Source organism: Syngnathoides biaculeatus, chromosome 20, assembly GCF_019802595.1.
Source record: "Syngnathoides biaculeatus isolate LvHL_M chromosome 20, ASM1980259v1, whole genome shotgun sequence".
NCBI classification, from domain to species: Eukaryota; Metazoa; Chordata; class Actinopteri; order Syngnathiformes; family Syngnathidae; genus Syngnathoides; species Syngnathoides biaculeatus.
The window spans coordinates 638,084-662,811 of record NC_084659.1 but is presented as its reverse complement, the minus strand read 5'-3'; the positions used below and the strand labels follow the sequence as shown (position 1 = coordinate 662,811).

General features: G+C 45.2%; 1 protein-coding gene across 3 annotated transcripts; it reads left to right on the top strand.

Moving 5' to 3' along the window:
• The first annotated feature begins 1,115 nt into the window (after window positions 1-1,115).
• LOC133493827 (gastrula zinc finger protein XlCGF8.2DB-like) lies at window positions 1,116-24,349 on the top strand. Of its 3 annotated transcripts, XR_009793161.1 has the most exons (5): window positions 1,134-1,615; window positions 2,733-2,815; window positions 13,674-13,835; window positions 14,751-14,797; window positions 21,006-24,349. XR_009793161.1 is itself a non-coding variant. In XM_061807725.1 (4 exons), exons 3-4 carry the CDS (start codon window positions 13,703-13,705, stop codon window positions 21,950-21,952), a joined length of 1,080 nt encoding a protein of 359 aa, XP_061663709.1. In that variant the 5' UTR covers window positions 1,116-1,615; window positions 2,733-2,819; window positions 13,674-13,702; the 3' UTR covers window positions 21,953-24,349. The 3 variants fall into 3 exon arrangements, 2 of the variants coding, with proteins under 2 accessions (XP_061663709.1, XP_061663708.1); XM_061807725.1 differs by lacking the exon at window positions 14,751-14,797 and having other exon boundaries at window positions 1,116-1,615; window positions 2,733-2,819; XM_061807724.1 differs by lacking the exon at window positions 14,751-14,797 and having other exon boundaries at window positions 1,121-1,615.
• Window positions 24,350-24,728: the final 379 nt, after the last annotated feature.

The window sequence follows — 24,728 nt, the reverse complement described above, 5'->3', positions numbered from 1 at the left end:
TGAAGAAACAGGTCCAAGCAGGTTGGAACAGCTGACGGAAGGTGTCTGGTGTGTTATGTGACAGAAGAGTCTCTGCTTGGATGAAGGGCAAAGTTAACAAAACATGATGTACGGATTAGAGACGGTGGCACTGAAGAAACAACAGGAAGCAGAACTGGAGGTAGCAGAAATGAAGATGTTGAGGTTCTCGCTCAGAGTGAGCAGGTTGGATATGATTAGAAATGAGCTCATTAGAGGGACAGCCAAAGTTGGATGTTTTGGAGACAAGATTCGAGAGAGCAGACTTCGATGGTTTGGGCATGTTCAGAGGCGAGAGAGTGAGTATATTGGTGGAAGGGTGCTGAGGATGGAGCTGCCATGCAAAAGAGCGAGAGGAAGACCAAAGAGAAGGTTTATCGATGTGGTGAGGGAAGACATGAGGGCAGTTGGGGCTAGAGAGGAAGATGCAGGAGATAGGCTAAGATGGAAAAAGATGACACGCTGTGGTGACCCCTAACGGGACAAGCCGAAAGGAAAAGAAGATTGTGCAGCCTCTCCGTCCCAGTTGGGCTGAATGTAACAATAACGCATAGTCTACGTTATAGAACGGCGGATCGGTAACAACGAATGATTTTGCGATATTTTTCACGGTAGACCCTAACTTGAACGAGCGTTGCTGCGGAAACAAAGGGCACAAACCAGTATGCGAAGTCGAAAGCAGCAAAAACGTAAAATAAAAACAGGAATGCGCACAGACCCCTTTCAGGTGGTAATTCGGCTTCAACTTCCGGTCAGAGCACGACATTGGTTTGGGTACGTGAAAGTAAAATATAATAACTGCGAATTTAATTGGAATACGTTAGGCTTAGCTTTATTTGTGTCTATATGATTAATTCTTATTACGCTGTCAGCTGTCAAAACTGTGCAGGCGGTCGCAAAGAAGTAATTAAGAAGGCCGATGTATTTTTCAAACCTTCCTGAGAATACTGTAAATGTTTAGGTTATATTAATGTCTCTAGAGATCCTAAACATCACAAGTATGTTGACGTATTGCAAAGTTTTCCACAACAACGTGTATTGTTTACCATACTTTTTGCCCTGACCGGAAGTTTCAGCCTGTTGACGATGGGGGAACCAATGTTGGATGCAGTGCGCGGTCTAGTTTTTATTCCACGTCATTGGTCGAAAGCTTGTGGCTGCAGCAAGAACGGGTGCTGAGCCACGACCGACCCGTTTAAGGACAGTCTGGATTAGTCCCTGGTGGTCTTGTGGTTAGGGTACCTAGTGCTGTTCAACTTTGTTCCTCGATTGGGGAGCTTGTCGCTTTAAATAGTTTGGCCGTAAAGGATCATGGGTAATACAGCTTTCATTTCTCTCTTTGCGGGAGAAGAGACGATCGTTCTTCAGCAAGTCGTCCTGAATTTGGGCCGAATGTGAATCCCGACATCGGACTTCCCTGAGCAGTACATTAGTGGACTAAAACCTCATTCGTGTTGTCTTCGTGTCCGGTTGGAGTTGTCTCCTCCACGTTGAATCTTCTCGGCGTATTTTATCTCATCTTATCTTTGCTTATCTTGCTAACCAAGAGAGAGACGTTTTGTGATCAACACTTCGCTGAGCAGAGCTCAACATTGAGGTAAAGTCTGCTTCTTTCCGCCACAAAACTATAAATAATGAAACATGCTTCGTGAAAAAATGAATAAACAGGGATGACAAATTTCCGCCGATCGGCGGATTTCCGACTTTTTCCAGACCAAAATGACCCTTCTCGCGATAAGCGCAAATCCATTGAAACAATTTCAGGGAGGTATCGTGCGCCTGCCTCTCGGTGGTGGGCTCCGAGCTGCAAGTTCAGCTTAGTGCTAGCACAAGCACGACTATCATAAGCCGTTCGAATTTGCTCGGTAGTGTAAATATTTGCATTTTGCGACATAAACATTGAAAATTGTTTGGCGGCAGATTATTCGATTAGACAACAGAGTTATACAGTATAACGATCCAATCGTGTTAGTGTTTAATCGCGTTTCACCATTGCCATGTACATGTGTTCTCGGTTCTCAGAAATCGCCCTGTAACTTGTTAGTTAGCCAAGTAATGGCGCGTGGGACTTAAATAGCGCGAACTGAGCGACGGTGTGTTCAAAGTTTTACGACGGCGAAAGTGTTAGGAAAAAAGGATGAAGCTTGAGGGAGGGCAATTGACAAGGATGCTGGAATCAAAAACTGTTTCAGACGGGCATGGCTTGAAAAAGTGTAATCGTACAGATAGGACCGAAAACGGTATCAACATGTCTAACCGAACACCTACAAAAAGTGGACATTCCCGGCAAAGTGCTGTGCACTCTGTGTTCCGATAGGAGCAAAAAATATCCAGGAGGAAACTCTAATAACCGACAGACATTTTCAGCGTTTTTCCAAATTGGTCATTATCATCCCTGATAAAAAACAAAACAAAACACCAACCGCTCCATTCTAGCATCGTAATTTGTCTGAAATTATGAAATAATCCTTTAACAATTATATTCTGAATTGTCATGTAAGTCAATGTGAATGCTTCTTTGTTTCTATGGACCCTGCGATTGGCTGTCGACGAGTTCGAGGTTTGCCCCTTGTGTGGATACGCTGCTCATAAAATTATTATGGCTTTAATCTATATTCTGAATCTTTTTTTTTTTGAAGATTGCTTGTCATGTTTCAGTGTTCATTTGCTTTTCTCATCCCTCCACAATGAACGTCGTGTGAAAATGTGTGCAGGAGGAGTACGAGAAGGAATTTCGGGGCCCAAAACAAGAGGAGGAGCCACAACGTCAACTCTTGGACGCAGCTCCGAATACAGAGTTGGTTCGCTTGTTTTTCACTTGTTGCATGCATTATAAATATAAGGATATTGCTGTGTGGTTTTTTTTATTTGTTATTTGATGATACATTTAGAGATTATAGATTATAAAATGATACATATTGGATAACACTCTTTTCATCACCGAGTGCTTCACTTTCTTTTAATCTAATAAATACTTAACTTATTAATAAAATGAGAAATTGTGGGAGATACAGATTTTTTTTATCCACCCATCCGTTTTCTGACCCGCTTATCCTCACACGGGAGTGCTGGAGCCTATCCCAGCTATCATTGGGTGAGAGGCGGGTTACACCCTGAAATGGTTGCCAGCCGATCAGAGGGCACGAATAAACAACCATTCACTCTCACATCTACACGATGGGGCAATTTACAGTCCTCAATCAACCCACCCTTTGTGTTTTTGGGATGTGGGAGGAAATCAGAGTGCCTGTAAAAACCCACCTAGGCACAGAGAGAACATGCAAACTCCACACCAGATGTACTCGGCATTCGGCCACCGTGCTGCCCACTCCGGATCTTCTTTATTCCAAATTAGGAAGGCTGCAATAAAGGCTCAGCAATTCATCACTGCCATACTAAAACACATTTAATAAAATTTTATGAGTCACACACAATAAGAGACATTTGGTCGCCGGATTATTGCTTCCAGTAACACATACAAAATGGCAGCGTGAAATATATATTTTATAACAACTGTTAGTACCCGTAATTATTGGGTGCCTGTCATGGTCCTGCCGGTCCAGCCCTGGCTGCGCGGGTGCCTGTGCGGCCGTGCTGATTGGGAGGCGCACACCTGCGCCTCATCCTGGCTGATTGCCCCCGGTGTATATAGGACCATGGGGACGACTGGTCGGGCGCCAGATCGTTGCGGTTCATGCTCCGTTCCAGCACTCCCGCATCTCCGATCGTTTTCCCGTGTGTACCGACCTCCGCCTGTTCTCCGACTGACCCCGTAAGCCTGACTCCTTTGATATTCCTGCCTGCTTGGATCGATCTCCCATGTACCGACTCCTGCCTGCCCGCAGACCTGCTCTCCACGCCCGATGTCCTGACTACCGCTGCTGCACCTGACTGCCTTCCCGATCCCGACCATGGAATAATAAACGTTTTTCCCGAATTACGCCTGCGTCCCCCGACTCCTGCATTTGAGTCCTATCTCCGTCTCAATGGGTCGTGACAGAACGATCTGGCCAAAACAGGACCCAGCAGGAAAGACCCGGCGTCACCGGGACTGACGCAAGGTAGACCAACTGCCGGAGGACCACTTCTCTCCGATCCGGGTAGGCTCCATGACGTTCTCTGTTTCCGTGTCACATGCTCCGCTGTCATGCTATGAATACGTCCTGACCACGACCCGTCCGCCACCTCACATTCTTTTGGACTCAGATTTTTCGGACTACAAGGAGGACCGTGATTTATATGACCGGCTACCTGACTATGACTCAGATTATTTTGACTATGAATCTCTTCGCCCGATCTTTAACCCCAGTCAGTTTGTTTCACGTCCCTGCGTTTCCAGCCCGAGCGTTGTCACCCGGTAGGTCCGAGTCCTCCAATCCGTTTGAGGGAACTCGCTTGGCCATGTATCCGGGTCCTCTGCGTGGCGGCCAAAGGAGGCGTCCAGGCCCCCCCGTGTGCCTCCCGCTGCGCGGCAACAAAGACGTCGTCCTCGTCCACCCACTCCTCACCGGCAACAGTTAAACCAGCAAACCCGGAGGTGGTGGCGAAGCTTCCAGCCCAGAGGGAGGAGGGACCGCCAAATCACAAGGTGTTCTACCGCGAAATGCGAGATAGAGCGGCAGAGCACCGAACTGGCGGTCCTCATGGCCCAGGTCCGGCAAGGATTAGAGAACAGCTGAGCTACTGTGACGTTGCGACTGCTACTGACTCGCAGCAGTGGCTTCGGATCCGCTACCAAGCAAGGCTCATGTCGCCGTCGCAACAGATCTGCTGCCGAGACACGCCCACGTTGCAGTTTCAACGGCCTCGTTACTGACTTTTGCTCACCCGGCAGTGGCAACTGATCCACTACCAGGCCAAGCGCACGTTGCAGTGGGAACAGATCCGCCGCCACGCCCACGTCACAGTTTTGGCTGTTTCACTGCAGGCTCATGCGGCGGTGGCCACTGATTCGCTGCCGAGCAGAGCTCACGTGGCAGTGGAGACTGATCCGCCGCCGCCTCACGTTGCTGCCCAGGAGGTGGCGACGTCTCCGCAGCCGCTTCTCGTCCGTATCCAGGAGTACCGGTAGCGACCGGTCGGCGGCGCTCCACGCTCCTGCTTCATCGGCGACCGGTCTGTGGTCGCTCCCCCCGCTCCTGCTTCGACGGCGACTGGCACACCCACACGTTCCCGTCCAGGAGGTGGTGATGATGGCTCAGCCGCCGCCTCACATTCCCGTCCAGGAGGTGGCGATGGTTGCGCAGCGTCCTCACGTTGCTGCCCTGGAGTTGGTAATGCCGCCTCACGTTTCCGTCCGGGAGGTGGTGATGGCGCCGCCGCCTCACGTTCCCGTCCAGGAGGTGGTGATGGTGCCGCCGCCTCACGTTCCCGTCCAGGAGGGTGTTATGGCTCAGCCTCCGCCTCACGTTTCCGTCCAGGAGGAGGTGGCGATGGCGCTGCTGCCTTCTCACGTTGCTGTCCAAGAGATGGCGACGTCTCTGCAGCGGCTTCTCGTCCGTGTCCAGGAGGTGGCGACAGTTCCACAGCTGCCTCATGTTGCTGTCCAGGAGGTGGCGATGGCTCGGCCGCCGCCTCACGTTCCCGTCCAGGAGTACCGGCAACGACTGGCACGCGGTCATTCCACGCCCCTGTCTCAACGGCAACAGAGGATGGCGACAGCTCATTGGCATCCTCACGTTCCTATCCAGCAGACGGCGACGGAACCACAGTCGTCTTCGTTCCAGTCCCGGCGGCGACCGATCCACGGCCGTCCCACACCCCTGTCTCGACGACGGCAGGAGCTGGAAAGGCTTCGGGATGGCTGTGATGGTGGTGGTGGTGGTGGTGGTCATGGCTTTGGTCCTCTCTGTCATCCTCTTCGCTCCTGATGGCTCCCAGCCGCTTCATGACCCGGCCTCGTTGGTGACCAGTCCACAGCTGCCTCCTGGCCAAGCCTCGGCGGCGACCAATCCCTGGTCGTCTCGCAAACACACCGTGGGAGGTCCTCGTACGGAGCAGTTGCCTGCCTTGGTCTGGTTCCTGCTTTGCCCTTGGGTTCCTCACAGAGGTCGTCCACCCAAATCGCCCCGTGGGGATCCTGGTGCTTGGCGTCCGGGTCGTCCTCCTGACCTGTCCACCCGGACGCCTCGCGTTTGGTGGCCTGGATGGCTGGGGTTAACCCATGTTAATATTTGGTACAGTAGCCTTTGTTTGCAATCACAGAAGTCAAACGTTTCCTGTAGTTGTTCACTAGGTTTGCAAACACTGCAGGAGGGATTTTGGTCCACTCCTCCACACAGATCTTCTCTAGATCAGACAAGTTTCTGGGCTGTCGCTGAGAAACGGAGTTTCAGCTCCCTCCAAAGGTTTTCTGTTGGGTTTAGGTCTGGAGACTGGCTAGGCCACCCCAGAACATTGATATGCTTCTTACGGAGGCACTCCTTGGTTTTCCTGGCTGTGTGCTTCGGGTCATTGTCATGTTGAAAGACCCAGCCATGACCCATCTTCAATGCTCTGACTGAGGGAAAGAGGTTGTTCCCCAAAATCTCACAATACATGGTAGCAGTCATCCTCTCCTTAATACAGTGCAGTCGTCCTGTCCTATGTGCATAAAAACACCCCCAAAGGATGACGCTACCACCTCCATGCTTCACAGTAGGGATGGTGTTCTTGGGATGGAACTCATCATTCGACTTCCCGCAAACATGGTTAGTGGAATTATGAAAGTTCCATTTTGGTCTCATCTGACCACAAAACCTTCTCCCATGACTCCTCTGATTCATCCAAATGATCATTGACAAACTTCAGACGGGCCTTGACATGTGCTAATTTAAGCAGGGGAACATTCTGTATCATGCATGATTTCAAACCTTGACGTCTCAGTGTATTACCAACAGTCACCTTGGAAACGGTTGTCTCAGCTCTTTTCATGTCATTGACCAAGTACTGTCGTGTAGTCCTGGGCTGATTCCTCACCTTTCTCATGATCATTGAGACCCCACGAGGTGATATCTTCCATGGGGCTCCACTCTGATTGAGATTAACCATCATGTTTAGCTTCTTCCATTTTCTAATGATTGCGCCAACAATGGAACTTTTTTCACCAAGCTGCTTGGCAATTTGTCTGTAGCCCTTTCCAGCCATGTGGAGTTGTACAATTTTGTCTCTGGTGTCTTTGGACAGCTCTTTGGTCTTGGCAAGTTTACAAGTTTGAGTCTTACTGATTGTATGGGGTGGACAGGTGTCTTTATGCAGCTAACGACTTCACACAGGTGCATCTGATTCAGGATAATACGTACATTGGGAGTGGAGGTGGACTTTTCAAGGCAGACTAAGAGGTCTTAGAGGGTCAAAATTCTAGCTGATAGGTGTTCAAATACTTATTTGCAGCTGTATCACACAAATAAATCGCTAAAAAATCATGCATTGTGATTTCTGGATTTTTTTTATATTATCTTTCTCACAGTGGACATGCACCTACGAAGAAAATTTCAGACCCCTCCATGATTTCTAAGTAGGCAAACTAGCAATATAGCAGGGTGTTCAAATACTTACTTTCTTCACTGTATAATCATAGCACTTATATCCATGTCCCGTTTTGGGGTCCCGGTTTTTGAATTCTATAAATACTTCAAAACAGTCAATTATGCTGGTGGAGTTCGGGTGGGATTGTTTGCATACAGTTAGCATATTGCTTTGTAAGTAATCCTTCTCTGGCCACTTAATTAAAAAAAAAAAAAATCTGCCAATTTTGGATGTCCTTGATTTGGATCGTCTGAAATAGTTGAAGAGAGATGTTTGATCTTTGTGACACAAATAGATGCCATTTGGTGTTGTTACTTTACATGTTGTCAACACACAACAAGAGAAGGAAAACAACTACACGTCTGAAGCTTTAGAAGGTAACCCAGTCTAAAATTGCAGCTCTTGGGCACTTGAGGTCATCTTTTAAAATGCAGACTCCTTTCAGCTAGGATGTAAAATCTACGTGTTTTTTTTTTTTTTTTAATATAACGTTCATCCTGAACTTGCTGGTTTTCAACTTTCACTTCTATTTATCCATGGAAAGATTGTGACAGTTGATGTCTGCATTGTTTTCCTTTGTAAAAGTTTTAGCACAGTGTAGCATATTTGGGTTGGATGAAAACATAATTTATTGGGTAAATAAATTCGGCAAGTTGAACGCTTGTGTCTCACTTCCAGGTTAGCGTTAGTATCGAAAAAAGGGCAGCATGTTCCGTTTTCAGATGAGTTACATTCAGGAAAGAGGAAGGAAAAACCTTTTGTTAATCAGTCTGAAAAACTGCAAGGTTGCTACACTTCCATTTTCGCAAGTCACATGACCTACGTGTGCGGATGTGATGTGTCGTGCTGCAACAAAGGCTTGATTGCATGGGCCACCATTTATGCCCAGCACTCATTTCTCGGATTTATCCTCATCTGATGAAGAAATAGCAGTATCAGTTGATCGGGAAGATGGAGTAATACTTCCATACACAGCCGTGAGCAGCTCTGCCGCTTGGCCACTTGGTTGATCGGGAAGATGGAGGAATACTTCTATTCACAGCCGTGAGCAGCTCGGTTGATCTGGAAGGCGGAGGAATACCTCCATACACAGCCGTGAGCGGCTCAGCTTTTCGATTGATCGGGAAGACGGAGGAATACTTCCATACAGATGTGAACCTGGTGCTGTAAATTATGCCGCCAAGCAGCGGAGCCGTGAGCTTGCACCCTGGCCGAGTGAGCTCCTGGCTCGGTAGGAAGCGAGCTCACGGCTACGCTGCTCGACGGACGGAGCTCCCCGGCCAAGCAAGCTCACGGCTTCGGCGCTCTGTATGGAAGTATTCCTCCATCTTCCCAATCAACCGATACTGCTATTTCTTCATCAGATGAGGATAAATCAGAGAAATCACCGCTGGGCATAATGTAATTGAGCGTTTGGAACAGCACGTAACACGTCAGATACGCCCACATAGGTCATGTGACTCACGAAAATGGCAGCGCCCCTGAAAACTTCTCAAAACAACATTAAATGACAGATGATTTAGCATCACATTGTCAAGATAGAGTACATATTACATGACCCTATTGGATACATTATTATTGCAAACCACTGGATTTCCCCTTTAAATATTTCTGACGCAGGGGATCCTAGGTAATATATCTCACTTTTCTTTTTCTTCTTCTCACCCTGCGGTAGGAGATTTGATCAGCTTCAGTAAATCTTCCTGAACTTGGACCAAATGTTGCAAATCCTCGACGCAGGACGTCCCTGATCAGGACTTTAGTGGACTAAAACGTCATTTGTGGAATCATCGTGTCCGGTTGGAGTCTTTGAAGCTTCTCGGTTTATCTTAGTTTAACTTGCTAACATCGAGATGCGTTTATGATTACTACTTCGCAAAGCAGAAATCAAGCCTGAAGTAAAGTGTTCTTCTTTCCGCCGCCAACTAGTAAGGAGTGACACAACTGACTGACTTAAGTGTGCAGAAAAAATAAACACCAACAACTAAATTCTGTCGGCTTTCTCTGGGAGTTAAATAATTTTCTAAATTTTCTGAGTCTTTATTTGTCGTTATTATTATCGTAATCTGGATTCTGAATCTGTCGGCGTGGTGGTTGACTGGACTTCTGCAACACAGTTCTGAGGACTAGGGTACAAATACCTTCCCTGCCAGTGTAGAGTTTGCATGTTCTCTTCATGCCTGTGTTGTATTTTCTCTTAAAAACTAGGTTTAACATGGTCATATTTTTTGGTGGCGATGAGCAAGTAAAAAAAAAAAAAAAACCCCGACCCAATCACAAGATGAAGCAATTAGTCATTTTAAATGACCTGTTCATTTACTACATAGGCTTGTGGAAGAAATGCTTAAAATATAGATGTACAATAAATAAATATTTATCTATTTATGGGATCTATTTATCTTATCTATCGCAAACTGTCTCTTGTTGAGTAAAAGAAAAAAAATACTTTTACAATGCACAATTACATTTTACCGTTTCCTTTTGTTGATTTTGATGCTTTGGCGTTTCCACTAAGGCATTAAAAAAAAAAAAAAAGCTTTGTGGTTCCGATTGCCCTACGGACCATAAAAATTCCTGTCGAAATTACAATTTTTAGACCATGTAATGGGTTGTTTTCACGTGACATCACCCATTGGGCTGCCTCGAACGGCGGCCATTTTCGATCCCTGAGCTCCCGTTACTCATACATAGGTAAGGTGGACGACATTATTTTTCTAACTGCATTTATTGAAGACGCGATCGACAGCACATCAAGCCCAGACTGACTATTAGGCTACCTGGCATACACGCGTCATGGGACTCGGACTGCATAACAAAAGCGCAGTATTGTGCCCTTGATCTTTTACTCTGTGACAGAATTCACAAAGGAAGAGCACTTGCCTGTATACTAATATGGAAAACGAAAGGCGGTGGAATATTCTTTTTTTTTTTTTTTTTTTATCGAGGCAAACTCCATTTATTCCATTTTTTTCAAACAGTAAAGCCTTTATATTAGTTCACCACAATTAAAGCGAAATGTTTGTTTAAAATTTGATGACAATGGCACAAAGACAAAAGAATAAACAAATCCAGTATTTCACAAAATTTCAAATCTTTCAAGTGACTAACAAAAAAACGATCTTAACTGTAATGTTGGCCTTCTGAAAAGAGTATTGATTAAGCTTGTTAGCTTAGCTCAGAGACACATCAGCACGATGGAGGTTGAGACGGGGCAGCACAATAGCAGCGTTGGGGGATCATCCACAAAGCCAACTCTCCGTGAAGCACAGTGCCGCAGAACATCCAAAGTCTTTCGTCAGAAGTGACGATGTCCCTGCTTACGCGATTTCCCCGCTTACGCAGCCGGACTTGTGTACCGGATCGCGAGGCTTTGAAGAGCGTGCCAACGAACAACTCTGGAAAAAGCTTCAGCGAATTTGTGAGAGTTGTCGAAAAAAAGTCAGAAGAAGGCTTTGTGATGGTTAGCAAGTCCTCTCTTGTGTACTTGAGTCCCGAGACGCCCGTGAAACACAGAAACACAAACACAGAGTATTCCGTAGACTTCCACACTGGGTACGGGTTAGATAGAGAGGTTAAATGGCGGCCCAGTGGTTCAGCAAAAAATGTGACATCAGTGAAAACAACCCATAGGTCATGGGCCTCGCTCTCCGTGGCCAGACAGAGTTAAGTTGGGTGTTTTGACAGCAGCCACAGTGGGCAGCAGCGTGGCCGTGCCGCTTCCTCATGCACGCTGCTTATCCGGGTTGCATCCTGATTACGTTGTCTTTAAGCCTTGTTTTTCAAGCCACTTGTTGCCAGATCGTTGTGTGTACAGGGAGTCCTCAGTCTACGACCGAGATCCGTACTTAAACTAGTGACATAACCTGAATTTTGGCGTAAATCAAATTTCACCGTTCGTCAAAATTCATGATGACAGCTGAGATTGGTTGCAGCACTCCCGCGACCCTTATGAGGATAAGCAGCTTAGAAAATAGGCGGGTGGATGTTCTTCATATAAAAAAAAAAACTAACATACATGGAAAACAAGGTGCTGTACTTACCATTTCTCCGAGAGTTGGATGGCAAACATTGTAGAGAGGCTGTGTTTAGCTACTGCTAAGGAAGCATTTGCAGGTAGCCCTTGCTCGCGGTAAATTCCTCATCATCTTCGTTGCCTTTCTGCTCTTGCAAAGTTAGGAAAATACACCGTACCTTTTCCCTTAATGAAGATTTGGCTGATATTGAGCCTACGTTGATTCTGATCCTCTATCCGTAGTGTAAGTAAACTTTCCATCTCGGCAATGATCAAAAAATGTTGCTTCTTTTTTTTTTTTTTTTTTCACGAAAATAGTTGCTTCGTGATCACTATGTCATATATATATATATATATATATATATATATATATATATATATATATATATATATATATATATATATATATATATCACGACCCATTGGAACAGAGGTAGGACCCAAACGCAGGAGGACACAGGAGAAGCAGAGGTAATTCGGAAAAACGTTTATTATTCCAAGGTCGGGGATCGGGTAGGCAGTCAGGTGCACAAGCGGTAATCAGGACGTTGGGCGTAGAGGGCAGGCAGGAGTCGGTACACGGGAGAACGATTAAAGCAGGCAGACGTATCAAAGGAGTCAGGCTTACGGGGTCGGTCGGAGAACAGGCGAAGGTTGGTACACACGGGTTGCCGATCAGGGATACGAGAGTGCTGGAACAGGGCATGAACCTCAACGATCTGGCGGAGGACCAGTCATCACCGGGTCCTATAAGTTCCGGATGTAATCAGCCAAAACAAGGTGCAGGTGTGTGCCGACTAATTGGCTGGCCATGCCCAGCCTGGGCAGGTTGCCGTAACCCTTCAACATGCACTAAAATATGGGCTTTGTCATGTAGGGATTTGTGAGTTTGGACCGTAGACGTCTTCATGGATCGAGAAAGACATGACCAATGATTAGATGAGTGAATGGATTTATTACAAAGGAATGTGCAATACACCCATCCAGGTCTTATCTAGGTATCTGCCGCACACGAGACGAGTTTCTTCTGGCAGGATAGGCCAAAGAAGAAGACAAGAGCTGTCCGGTAACACAAGGTTTTTATATGTATGGGTCCATGGTAGAAGTGGCTGCCCCGAACCCCCCCACCCGCCAAATCTGGTCCTGGGCTGGGATAGTAACTTTTCGCTCCTTATCTGGTGGTGTTCGTCTCCACTGCAACGCCAGGGCTAGGAGGATATCATCAGCTGGTTTCTGCGCACAACGATCCAGGGCAACCGCAGCGCTGCACAACACATCCTTGTATGATTAGCAAATGGACAACACCTTATCTGTCGATTAAAACTAAAAAAGAAACATCTTTCTTCTTTTGGGCCATATTGTGTAAAAAGCTGGGCGAAAGAGGAAAATATACTCCCAGCGCATAAACACAGATAAGCAATATGCATAACCGAAGCAGAAAACATATGGTGCTCGGGATAAAATGGCAGACAAGACACGCATCGTAAATTCGAAATGTTGTTGGTCAAGACTCTTTCAACTCGAGGACTCCCTAGATATGCATGTGTTCACGAGCCTCGTCCCATGTCATAGCATTACTGGGCCATACCAAGTCACGTTACGTTTTGATGTTTTGCCATGCCCGATTTTTGACATTGTTTCATTATTTTTTGGACCAATCCTTTTTTCCTTGTGATTTTTGGACTGTCGCACCGTTGGACTGCCTTGCCTTTTACAACCACTGCCTGGCAAGAAACCTTTCTAAAATCCACGCTTACGTCTCAGCTTCCTGCATCTGAGTCCCACCCTCCGCCGAATTCGTGACAAAATCAAGTTGATCTATAATCTCTGCTAATATTACAGTGTTTGACAATGCGAGATGCGATCATGAATTTTGATCTCGTTATGCACGAGAGAGCGTGAATTAACGAGAACTGACAATAAAATGGTGGCACCATGTGCTGGAGACGGAGTAAAAATATTTTGTAAAAATAACAAAACAAAAAAAAAAAACCTTCCAACCATACGTTCTGAAATGTAGGAAATCGGAACCACATTTTTTGGGGGGGCCTAATGTACTGTTGAACATACAATGTCCAATTCTGAATCTTGATATAATTAAGATGTGATTTTCAGTTGGTTTTCTCATCCCTCTTAGGTAGTGCAGAAAGTTTTTTTGATCGTCGGATGAAAATGTGTGCAAGAACGATCGGAGAGTCCAAGAGAGAATTTTGCGAACCAAAAAAGGAGGAGGAGCCACAACGTCAACTACTAGATGCTTTGTTCAATCTGCAGCCTCGAATTGTGCTACGCAGAGCAGGTTGGGTCTCTTGTTCCATGCATTCTCATTTGAATGATATTCTCTAGGCCCCGTTTGATGATGCAAATTATGTAGCATTATTCACATCCCACCCCGCAACTGATTGGCGACCAGTTCAGGGTGGAGTTTGGCATTCTCCCAAAGTCAGGTGGGATAGGCTACGGCACTCCTGCAACCATTGTGAGGATAAGGTGCTTGGAAAATGGACATACATAGTGTGCCCTTGTCCATTTGAATTTTGATCTACCAAGATTTGTTTTTATTTTACCGTAGTTTCACAATCAGACATTCTCCCACAAATAAGGCACCCAATGATGCTCATAAGGCAGCAAGGAACACTTCTCAACTGTAAGCAGAAAAAAACCTAAATTGCACCCACATTACCCGTGTTGGCAGGTCATTACTGACGATGTTGTATGTATTCACGGTGTCACATCAAAATGAAAATGCACTTTAAACGCTATTTACATCCCCCCAGTATGCTTTGCGCCACTAATGAGGTCCTGAGTGCCGCAAAGCATTCTGGAGTGCCTTTAAGCTTCTTCTGCTTATCCATTCATCCATTTTCTTTGCCGCTTATCCTCACAAGAGTCACGGCGAGTGCTGGAGCCTATCCCATCTGTCAACAAGCAGTAGGCAGGGTACATCCCAAACTGTTTGCCAGCCAATCACAGGCCACATTGAGACAAACAGCCACACTTACAATCACACCTAGGAGCAATTTAGAGTGTCCAATTAATGTTGGATGTTTTTGGGATGTGGGAGGAAACTGGACTGCCCGGAGAAAACCCACGCAGGTATGAGGAGAACATGCAAACTCCACACAGGCGGGGCCGGTATCGTACCCTGGTCCTCAGAAATATGATGCCAAACCCTTACAGCTGTTTCACGGTGTCGCTTTTGTTCTGCTTACAGATGTAAAAACTAACTATTCCTCTCTGCATTGCGAGCACCATCACATGGTAGGTTACAAACATACTAAAACGTGCTAACCTACATGTGAACGGTGTAACCAGTGTGTTCAAGTGTACTTCATTAGACGCGTCACACAATAATTGTGCACATAAGGCCTGCTGTCCATTTTGAAAACAATTTAAGACTTCAAGTGATTAGTCTGAAATTTGAAATTGAGGGTGTAATGTATAATGTGATTAGTGGCTATGCCCCACAGGTAGGATGTGACCTAGAGTTGAAAGAGAAATTCTGGAAGGAACTAGATGAAGTAGTTCTGAGCATCCCAGACAGCGAGAGAGTTGGGATTGGTGCAGATTGGAATGGACATGGCTGTTGTGAACACTTTTTTCCAGAAGAGGAAGGAACATAGAGTGACCTACAAGAGCGGAGTTAGAAGCATGCAGGTGGATAATATTTTGTGCAGATGATGTAATCTGAAGGATGTTACTGACTGTAAGGTAATGGCAGGGGAGACTGGAAGCTGTGAAAGAAATAATGTTGTGCAACCTTTCGGAAAGAGGTGAGACAGGTTCTCGATGGACAGGAGGAGCTCCCGGAAGACTGGACAACGACAGCCAAGGTGATCAGAGAGACAGGCAGGAGAGAACTTTGTGTGTGTTCTGGTAAGAAACGGGAGAAGGAGGCTTGGTGGTGGAACCCCAAAATACAGGAAGTCATCAAAGGAAAGAGATTAGCGAAGAAGAATTGGGAGACTAAGAGGACTGAGGAGAGGTGAAAGGAGTAGACAAGAGGCAAATGAAGACATGTACACCAGGTCGGACACGAAAGGAGAAAAGGATGTCTTCAGGGGCTGGACAGAGGGATAGAGGTGGGAAGAATGTGCAGCAGGTAAGAGTGGTTATGAATAGAGATGGAAATTGTGGCAGTAGTGTGCTAAATAGATGGAAAGAATACTTTAAAATTTGATGAATAAAGAAAATGAGAAAAGGAAGAGTTGAAGAGGCAAGTGTGAAGGACCAGGAAGTGGCAATGATTAGTAAGGGGGAAGTCAGAACGGCACTACAAAGGATGAAAAATGGAAAGGCAGTTGGTCCTGATGACAAACCGGTGGAGGTATGGAACCAATTTGGAGAGATGGCTGTGGAGTTTTTGACCAACTTATTCAACAAAATGCTGGCGATGGCTGAAGAATGGAGGAAAAGTGTGCTCGTTCCCATTTTAAGAACAAAGGCGATTTGCAAAGCTGTGGGAACTATCGAGTAAGGAAGTTGATGAACCACACAATGAAGTTAAAGAGTCGCGGAGGCGAGTCTCAGGACAAAAGTAAGTATCTGCGAACAATTTTTTTAATTTTTTCATGCCTAGAAAAAGTACCACAGATGCATTATTTGCCTTGAGGATGCTCGCAGAAAAGTACAGAGAACGTCAGAAGGAGCTACATTGTATATTTGTGGATCTCGATAAATATGTTGGGATCGTACAAGACATGTATGACTGCAGCAAAACAATGGTGAGGTGTGCCGTAGGTGTGACAGAATAATTCAAGGTGGAAGTGGGACTGCATCAAGGATCAGCTCTGAGGCCCTTCCTCTTTGCTGTGGTAATGGATAGGCTGACAGATGAGGTTAGATTGGAATCCCCTTGGACCATGCTGTTCCCAGATGATATTGTAAGGATGTGAAGGAACAATTAGAAAGGTGGAGGCATGCACTGGAAAGGAGAGGAATGAGGAATGAAGGTTAGATGAAGTAAAACAGGATATATGTGCGTGAATGAGAGGGGTCAGGGGGGAAGAGTGAGGCTCCAGAGAGAAGAGATAGCGAAGGTGGATGACTTCAAATATTTAGGGACAACAATCCAGAGCAATGGTATGTGTGGTAAAGAAGTGAAGAAACAGGTCCAAGCAGGTTGGAACAGCTGTTGGAAGGTGTCTATTCTGTCAACGGACAGAAGAGTCTCCGCTATGTTGAAGGGCAAAGTTTATAAAACAGTGGTGGGGCCAGCCATGATGAGACAACAGAAAGCAGAACTGGAGGTGGCAGAAATGAAGATGTTGAGGTTCTCGCTTGGAGTGAGCAGGTTGGATAGGATTAGAAATGAGCAAATTAGAGGGACAGCCAAAGTTAGATGTTTTGGAGACAAATTTGGAGAGACCATACTTTGTTGGTTTGGACATGTCCAAAAGCAGGAGAGTGATTTTATTCAAGGAAGGGTGCTGAGGATGGAGCTGCCAGGCAAAAGAGCTAGAGGAAGACCAAAGAAAAGGTTGATAGATGTTGTGAGGGAAGGCATGAGTACAGTTGGTGTTAGAGAGGAATATGTAGGAGATTGGCTTAGATGAAAAAAGACACGCTGTGGCGACCCCTAACGGGACAAGCCAAAAGGAAAAAAAGATCCTCAAACTTTTCTTTTCCTCAATCACCCTCAGTACCGGGTCCTAATGCAGCCCTATGGGGGCACAAACCAGTGCGATCTGTAGGCCGGTCCCAAGCCCGGATAAATGCAGAGGGTTGCGTCAGGAAGGGCATCCGGCGTAAAAACTGTGCCAAACAAATATGAGCGTTCATCTAAAGAATCCCATACCGGATCGGTCGTGGCCCGGGTTAACAACGCCCGCCCCCGGCACTGCTAACCTGCAGGGCGTCGGTGGAAATTCAGCTACTGTGGGTCGAAGACAAAGAAGAGGAGGAAACCGGATCCATCGTCAGAAGAAAAAGAGGAATCCACAGAGCCTACAACTGAGTGTAGGGACTTTGAATGTTGGGACTATGACAGGAAAAGCTCAGGAGTTGGTTGACATGATGATTAGGAGAAAGGTTAATATTCTGTGCATCCAAGAGAGCAGGTAGAAAGGAAGTAAGGCTAGAAGTTTAGGAGCAGGGTTTAAATTATTCTACCACGGAGTAGATGGGAAGAGAAATGGAGTAGGGGTTATTTTAAAGGAAGAGCTGGCTAAGAATGTCTTGGAGGTTAAAAGAGTATCAGATCGAGTGATGAGACTAAAATTTGAAATTGAGGGTGTTATGTATAATGTGGTTAGCGGCTATGCCCCACAGGTAGGATGTGACCTAGAGTTGAAAGAGAAATTCTGGAAGGAACTAGATGAAGTAGTTCTGAGCATCCCAGACAGCAAGAGAGTTGTGATTGGTGCAGATTGTAACGGACATATTGGTAAAGGAAACAGGGCCAATGAAGAAGTGATGGCTAAGTACGGCATCCAGGAAAGGAACTTTGAGGGACAGATGGTGGTGGACTTTGCAAAAAGGATGGAGATGGCTGTAGTGAACACTTATTTCCAGAAGAGGGAAGAACATATAGTGACCTACAAGAGCGGAGGTAGAAGCACGCAGGTGGATTATATTTTGTGCAGACGATGTAATCTGAAGGAGGTTACTGACTGTAAAGTAGTGGTAGGGGAGAGTGTAGCTCGACAGCATAGGATGGTAGTGTGTAGGATGACTCTGTTGGTGGGTAGGAAGATTAAGAAGTCAAAGGTAGAGCAGAGAACCATGTGGTGGAAGCTGAGAAAGGAAGAATGTTGTGCGGCCTTTTGGAAAGAGGTAAGACAAGCTCTCGATGGAAAGCAGAAGCTCCCGGAAGACTGGACAACGACAGCCAAGGTAATCAGAGAGACAGGCAGGAGAGTACTTGGTGTGTCTTTTGGTATGAAAGGGGAGAAGGAGACTTGGTGGTGGAACCCCAAAATACAAGGAGTCATACAAGGAAAGAGATTAGCGAAGAAGAAGTGGGATACTGAGAGGACTGAGGAGAGGCGAAAGGAGTACATCGAGATGCGACGTAGGGCAAAGGTAGAGGTGGCAAAGGCTAAACATGAGGCATATGAAGACATGTACACTAGGTTGGACACGAAAGAAGGAGAAAAGGATATCTACAGGTTGGCCAGACAGAGGGATAGAGATGTGAAGGATGTGCAGCAGGTAAGGGTGATTAAGGATAGAGATGGAAATGTGTTGACTGGTGGCGGTAGTGTGCTAAATAGATGGAAAGAATACTTTGAGAAGTTGATGAATGAAGAAAATGAGAGAGAAGGAAGAGTTGAAGAGGCAAGTGTGAAGGACCAGGAAGTGGCAATGATTAACAAGGGGGAAGTCAGAAAGGCACTCCAAAGGATGAAAAATGGGAAGGCAGTTGGTCCTGATGACATACCGGTAGAGGTATGGAAGCAATTTGGAGAGATGGCTGTGGAGTTTTTGACCAACTTATTCAACAGAATACTAGCGGGCGAAAAGATGCCTGAAGAATGGAGGAAAAGTGTTCTAGTTCCCATTTTTAAAAACAAAGGGGATGTTCAGAGTTGTGGGAACGATCGAGGAATAAAGTTGATGAGCCACACAATGAAGTTATGGGAAAGAGTAGTGGAGGCTAGACTCAGGACAGAAGTAAGTATCTGCGAGCAACAGTATGGTTTCATGCCTAGGAAGAGAACCACAGATGCATTATTTGCCTTGAGGATGCTAGTGGAAAAGTACAGAGAAGGTCAGAAGGAGCTACATTGTGTCTTTGTGGATCTAGAGAAGGCCTATGACAGAGTACCAAGAGAGGAACTGTGGTACTGCATGCTTAAGTCTGGTGTGGCAGAGAAGTATGTTAAAATAGTACAGGACACGTATGATGGCAGCAGAACAATGGTGAGGTGTGCCTTAGGTGTGACAGAGGAATTTAAGGTGGAGGTGGGACTGCATCAGGGATCAGCTCTGAGCCCCTTCCTGTTTGCAGTGGTAATGGATAGGGCTGACAGATGAGGTTAGACTGGAATCCCCTTGGACCATGATGTTCGGAGATGATATTGTGATATGCAGTGAAAGCAGGGAGCATGCAGAGGAACAATTAGAAAGATGGAGACATGCACTGGAAAGGAGAGGAATGAAGATTAGCCGAAGTAAAACAGAATATATGTGCGTGAATGAGAAAAGCGGAGGGGGAAGAGTGAGGCTCCAGGGAGAAGAGATAGCGATGGTGGACGACTTCAAATATTTAGGGTCAACAATCCAGAGCAATGGTGAGTGTGGTAAGGAAGTGAAGAAACGGGTCCAAGCAGGTTGGAACAGCTGGCGAAAGGTATCTGGTGTGTTATGTGACAGAAGAGTCTCTGCTAGGATGAAGGGCAAAGTTTACAAAACAGTGGTGAGGGCCGCCATGATGTACGGATTAGAGACCGTGGCACTGAAGAAACAGGAAGCAGAACTGAAGGTGGCAGAAATGAAGATGCTGAGGTTCACGCTCGGAGGATAAGAAATGAGCTCATTAGAGGGACAGCCAAAGTTGGATGTTTTGGAGACAAGAGTCGAGAGAGCAGACTTCAATGGTTTGGACATGTTCAGAGGAGAGAGAGTGATTATATTGGCAGAAGAATGCTGAGGATGGAGCTGTCAGGCAAAAGAGCGAGAGGAAGACCAAAGAGAAGGTTTATGGATGTGGTGAGGGAAGACATGAGGGCAGTTGGGGTTAGAGAGGAAGATGCAGGAGATGGGCTAAGATGGCAAAAGATGACACGCTGTGGCGACCCCTAACGGGACAAGCCCAAAGGAAAAGAAGAAGAAGAAGACCCTCAGTTCCGGGTCCCTCCAAGGCTGTGTACTAAACCCTCTGCTATACTCTCTGTACACATATGACTGCATACCAACCCATCCCAGCACCTCCATCATCAAGTTTGCTGATGGCACTAATGTGATCGGGCTCAGAAGGAGATGAGTCTCCCTAAAGGGACGAATCAGTAAATTTTCAAAGTGGTGTTCTGCAAACAACCTGACACTGACCACCACAAAGATAAAGGAAATCATCCTGGACTTCCGGAATTGTGACGTCAACCCTGTCCCACTGTTCATCAATTGGGAGTATGTGGAGAGGGTCCACTCCTTCAAATTTCTGGGAGTCTACATCACGGACAAACTCACCTGGACTGTAAATACCTCTGGGGTGGTGCAAAGCTGTGCCCAGAAGATCACTGGCTCCTCTCTGCTCTCCTGAGTGGACATCACCAACTCCCACTATCATAGCAGAGCCACTAATATGGTAAAGAACTCTTCACATCCTGGTAATGACCTGTTGAACCTGTTGCCCTCTGGCAGGCGGTACAGGTCCCACAAAACACAGACAACCAGATTCAAGGTCAGCCTTTTTTTCCCCACAGCCATCAATTCCTTGAACTCAAACAATAACAGTACACTGTGCCTTGATGTTTTATTTATTGTCTTTTACCTAAGGTGTTCTTCAATGATTTCTTTTGTCTTGCAGACGTCGATGAAAATCTCTGTCCAGAGCAGCAGCAGTCATTATCCTGTAACATCAAAATAAAAGAGGAGGGTGAAGAACTTCAATACATCAAAGAGGAGGATCAAGAGTTCCCACACATCGAAGAAAACAAGCAGGAAATCATCCAGCTTCCATCCACTGGTGTCCATTTCAAGAGCAAAGATGCTCAACGGGGGATAAGACGAAGGGCGGAGCCTCCAACCAGGAACCGCGCAAGTCATGGAGACCACTGTGGAGGATCACAAACTGACGACGATGAAGATGAGCAGTCAGAAGTTGATATGACATGTGACGCTCCCAATAAATGCTGGCAATGTTCTCATTGTCGGAAAGCTTTTGCTTCTATGTGGAATTTCAAAAAACACATGAAAATACACATAGGAGAGAAGCCTTTTGCATGCTCAGTTTGTGGTCAACAATTCACTTGTAAGAAAAGCTTAAAAAACCACACAAGAATTCATACTGGTGAGAAACCTTTTCCGTGTTCAATTTGTGGCCAAAGATTTAGTCGGAAAGCAACCATAAAAAGCCACACAAGAACTCACACTGGTGAGAAACCTTTTTCGTGCTCAATTTGTGGCCAAAGATTTAGTATGAAGGGAACCTTAAAAAGACACACAAGAACTCACACTGGTGAGAAACCTTTTTCGTGCTCAATTTGTGGCCAAAGAACTACTCGGAAGGGAAACTTAGAAAGACACACAAGAAAACACACTGGTGAGAAACCTTTTTTGTGCTCAATTTGTGGCCAAAGATTTAGTTGGAAGGGAACCTTAAAAAGACACACAAGAACTCACACTGGTGATAAACCTTTTTCGTGCTCAATTTGTGGCCAAAGATTTACTCGGAAGGAAAACTTAGAAAGACACACAAGAAAACACACTGGTGCTCAGTCTGTGGCCAAAGAGTCCCTGACAAGAGTAGCTTAAAAAAAAATACACCCAAACACATACTGGTGAGAAGCCTTTTTCCTGCTCAGATTCCGCCCCAAGATTCTCTGACAAGAATTGCTTAAAAATACACATACGAACACACACTGGAGAGAAACCCTTTTTCTTCTCCGTTTGTGGTCAGAAATGTGCTAAAAATAGAAACTTAAAAAAACACAAACACACACTGGTGTGAAGCCTTTTCCCTGCTCAGATTGCGGCCAAATATTCTATGACAGGAGTACGCTAAAAACACACATTAGAACACACACTGGTGAGAAGCCTTTTTCCTGCTTTGTTTGTGGTCAAAGATTTACTCTGAAGTGACATTTAAAAAGACACAAAAACACACACTTGTGAGAATCAGTTTTCCTGCTCAGTTTGTGGCCAAAAATTATCTGACAAGAATTGCTTAAAAAGACAGATAAGAACACACACTGGAGAGAAACCTTTTTTTCTGCTCCGTTTGTGGTCAGAAATTTGCTAAGAATGGCAACTTAAAAAACATACAAGAACACACACTGGAGAGGAACTTTTTTTCTGCGCCGTTTGTGGTCAGAGATTCATTCATAAGGGAAACTTAAAAATACATGCAAGAACACACACTGGTGAGAAATCTTTTTCCTGCATAGACTGTGGTCAAAGATTCATTCATTGGAAGGACTCTTTAAAAATACACACAAGAACCCACACTGATGAGAAGGCTTTATCCTGCTCAGTTCGTTGGAAAAGATTTGTTGAGAAGGAAAACTTAAAAATTCACGCGAAAACGCACACTGGTAACAAACCTTTTTCCTGCTCAGTTTGTGATCAAACATTTTCTCCTAAGCATCAGGCTCAGATACACAAGTGTGCCGGTAGGAAAGCCATGATCAAGAAGCTGTTCATGTAAATGTGTGAATTCAAAGTAATTACAGTACTGTTGTTGTCTGACAATCAACATTCTTGTGTTATGTGTTACAACTTTTATTCTATCTTCGACAAAGGTCTTTTGTCCCCAAACAGCAAGTTGATCCGATTTGAGCTTATCTGATCCGTAAAAGCTAAAATATTGGCCAATATCCATAATTTTCTGAGCCGCTTATCCTCACAATCACACCTTGGAGCAATTTGGACTCTCAAATCAAAGCATGTTTTTGGTACGTGGGAGGAAACCTCTGTAGGCAAGGGGAGAATATGGAAAATCCACACAGGTATGGGCCGGATTTTAACCCTGGTACTCGGAACTGAGGCCAACACTCTACAGCTGTTCTACCGTGGAGCCCCTGCCTCACATATATCAAATAAATTTCCCCTCAAAAATGCTACTGAGACTCCATTTGAACTTGTGTTTTTCTACCTCTTTATTATCAATTTTTTGGCTGGTGCGACTTAAACTCCGAGCAACTTATCGTCAGGAAAATACAGTAATTAAAATATTAGGTGACTCATTATGAAGATGGGTTGAATAGAAACGTCTACATATATTTTAGTGATAATTGTTCACATTTGTGGGACATGAAATGGTGTTTCTTGAATTCATGCATGAGGCCTGTAAGCATGTGTTACTTCCCTGCCATTTTTTTTGGTGTCATTTTGATGCTCCGTAACCACCGGATGTGAATGATTGCTTCGCGTTGCGTTCTTTGCTTATGTTTGCTCGCGTGGCACATTTGGACACATTCATCGGCACTGTAAAGTCGGCAAGAGGCGGGGCTTCCTCTTTGCAAGGTGTCAACATTCCTTCCCGGACTTTTTCAGCTGTCCCAGCCTCGAGCGTTCAGGTGAAGGAGGTGAACTTGGGTATGCCCGCATCATCCGTGTCATTTTCTCGTCTAGCTGTGCAAACTGCATTGACTTCCGATGCAATCATGCCGCGTGGAACGCGCAACATGGGAACTTAGCATAATGATGCATCCATCTCTATCCAATCCATAAATTTGTCTATGCACAGTAAACCTGTGATTGAACATAATTTTGGGGCGCTAGCTGTTGTTCATCTGTTGCAACGATACATGACCAACTTGAACAAAGCCGTTTTTGGAAACTCAAGCAAGCTGTATTTTTTCTTTTTTTAATTTCCTGAAAAGTTGTCATTTTGAAGGTGAGGGGATTACATCTAACAGCTATGATGGATGAAATATGATTCATTACGGCCACTTCATAGGATGATACATTCCTTGTCCCGCACCTGCTTTGGTAGTGCTTTTTAATTTTTTTGTTCACAATGGGGCGTTCAAAAGGGAATTAGTTCTTTACCAATAGCTCCAAAGTGTATTAATTTTCTTTTGCATGCATGTATTTTGTCTAGTGTTTTATTTGTCAATATCAAAATTAGTGAATAATTGATTGTAACACCGGAAAAAAATTGGCTTTTGATGGTAACGTGTATATGGAATTCTTAATAAAATACACTTCAAACACTAAGGCTGACTGCATTTTGTTTGTAAATCAAATCCATTGTTCAATTGAAAAGAACTGGAATTCCTTTAATCTATTCAAAATGCACCCTCTAAAACCAAAATGCTGGCAACACAATGCAAGAATTTGCCCAAGCGACAAGGCCGAATGTCTAAACTGCTCAGCTAGGTCACTGCGGAGCAACTAATATTTATTAATTATTATTTTAAAATAATGTGAGTTAGTTCCCATTTTTAAGAACAAAGTGAATGTTCAGAGCTGTGGGAACTATAGAGGAATAAAGTTGATGAGCCACACAATGAAGTTATGGGAAAGAGTAGTGGAGGCTAGACTCAGGACAGAAGTATGTATCTGCGAGCAACAGTATGGTTTCATG

Coding starts and splice junctions, on each gene's coding strand:
- LOC133493827 (XM_061807725.1), top strand. CDS start 13,703: ATGAAAATGTGTGCAAGAACGATCGGAGAGTCCAAGAGAGAATTTTGC. Junction 13,836..21,005: donor AATTGTGCTACGCAGAGCAG/GTTGGGTCTCTT, acceptor TTTGTCTTGCAG/ACGTCGATGAAAATCTCTGT.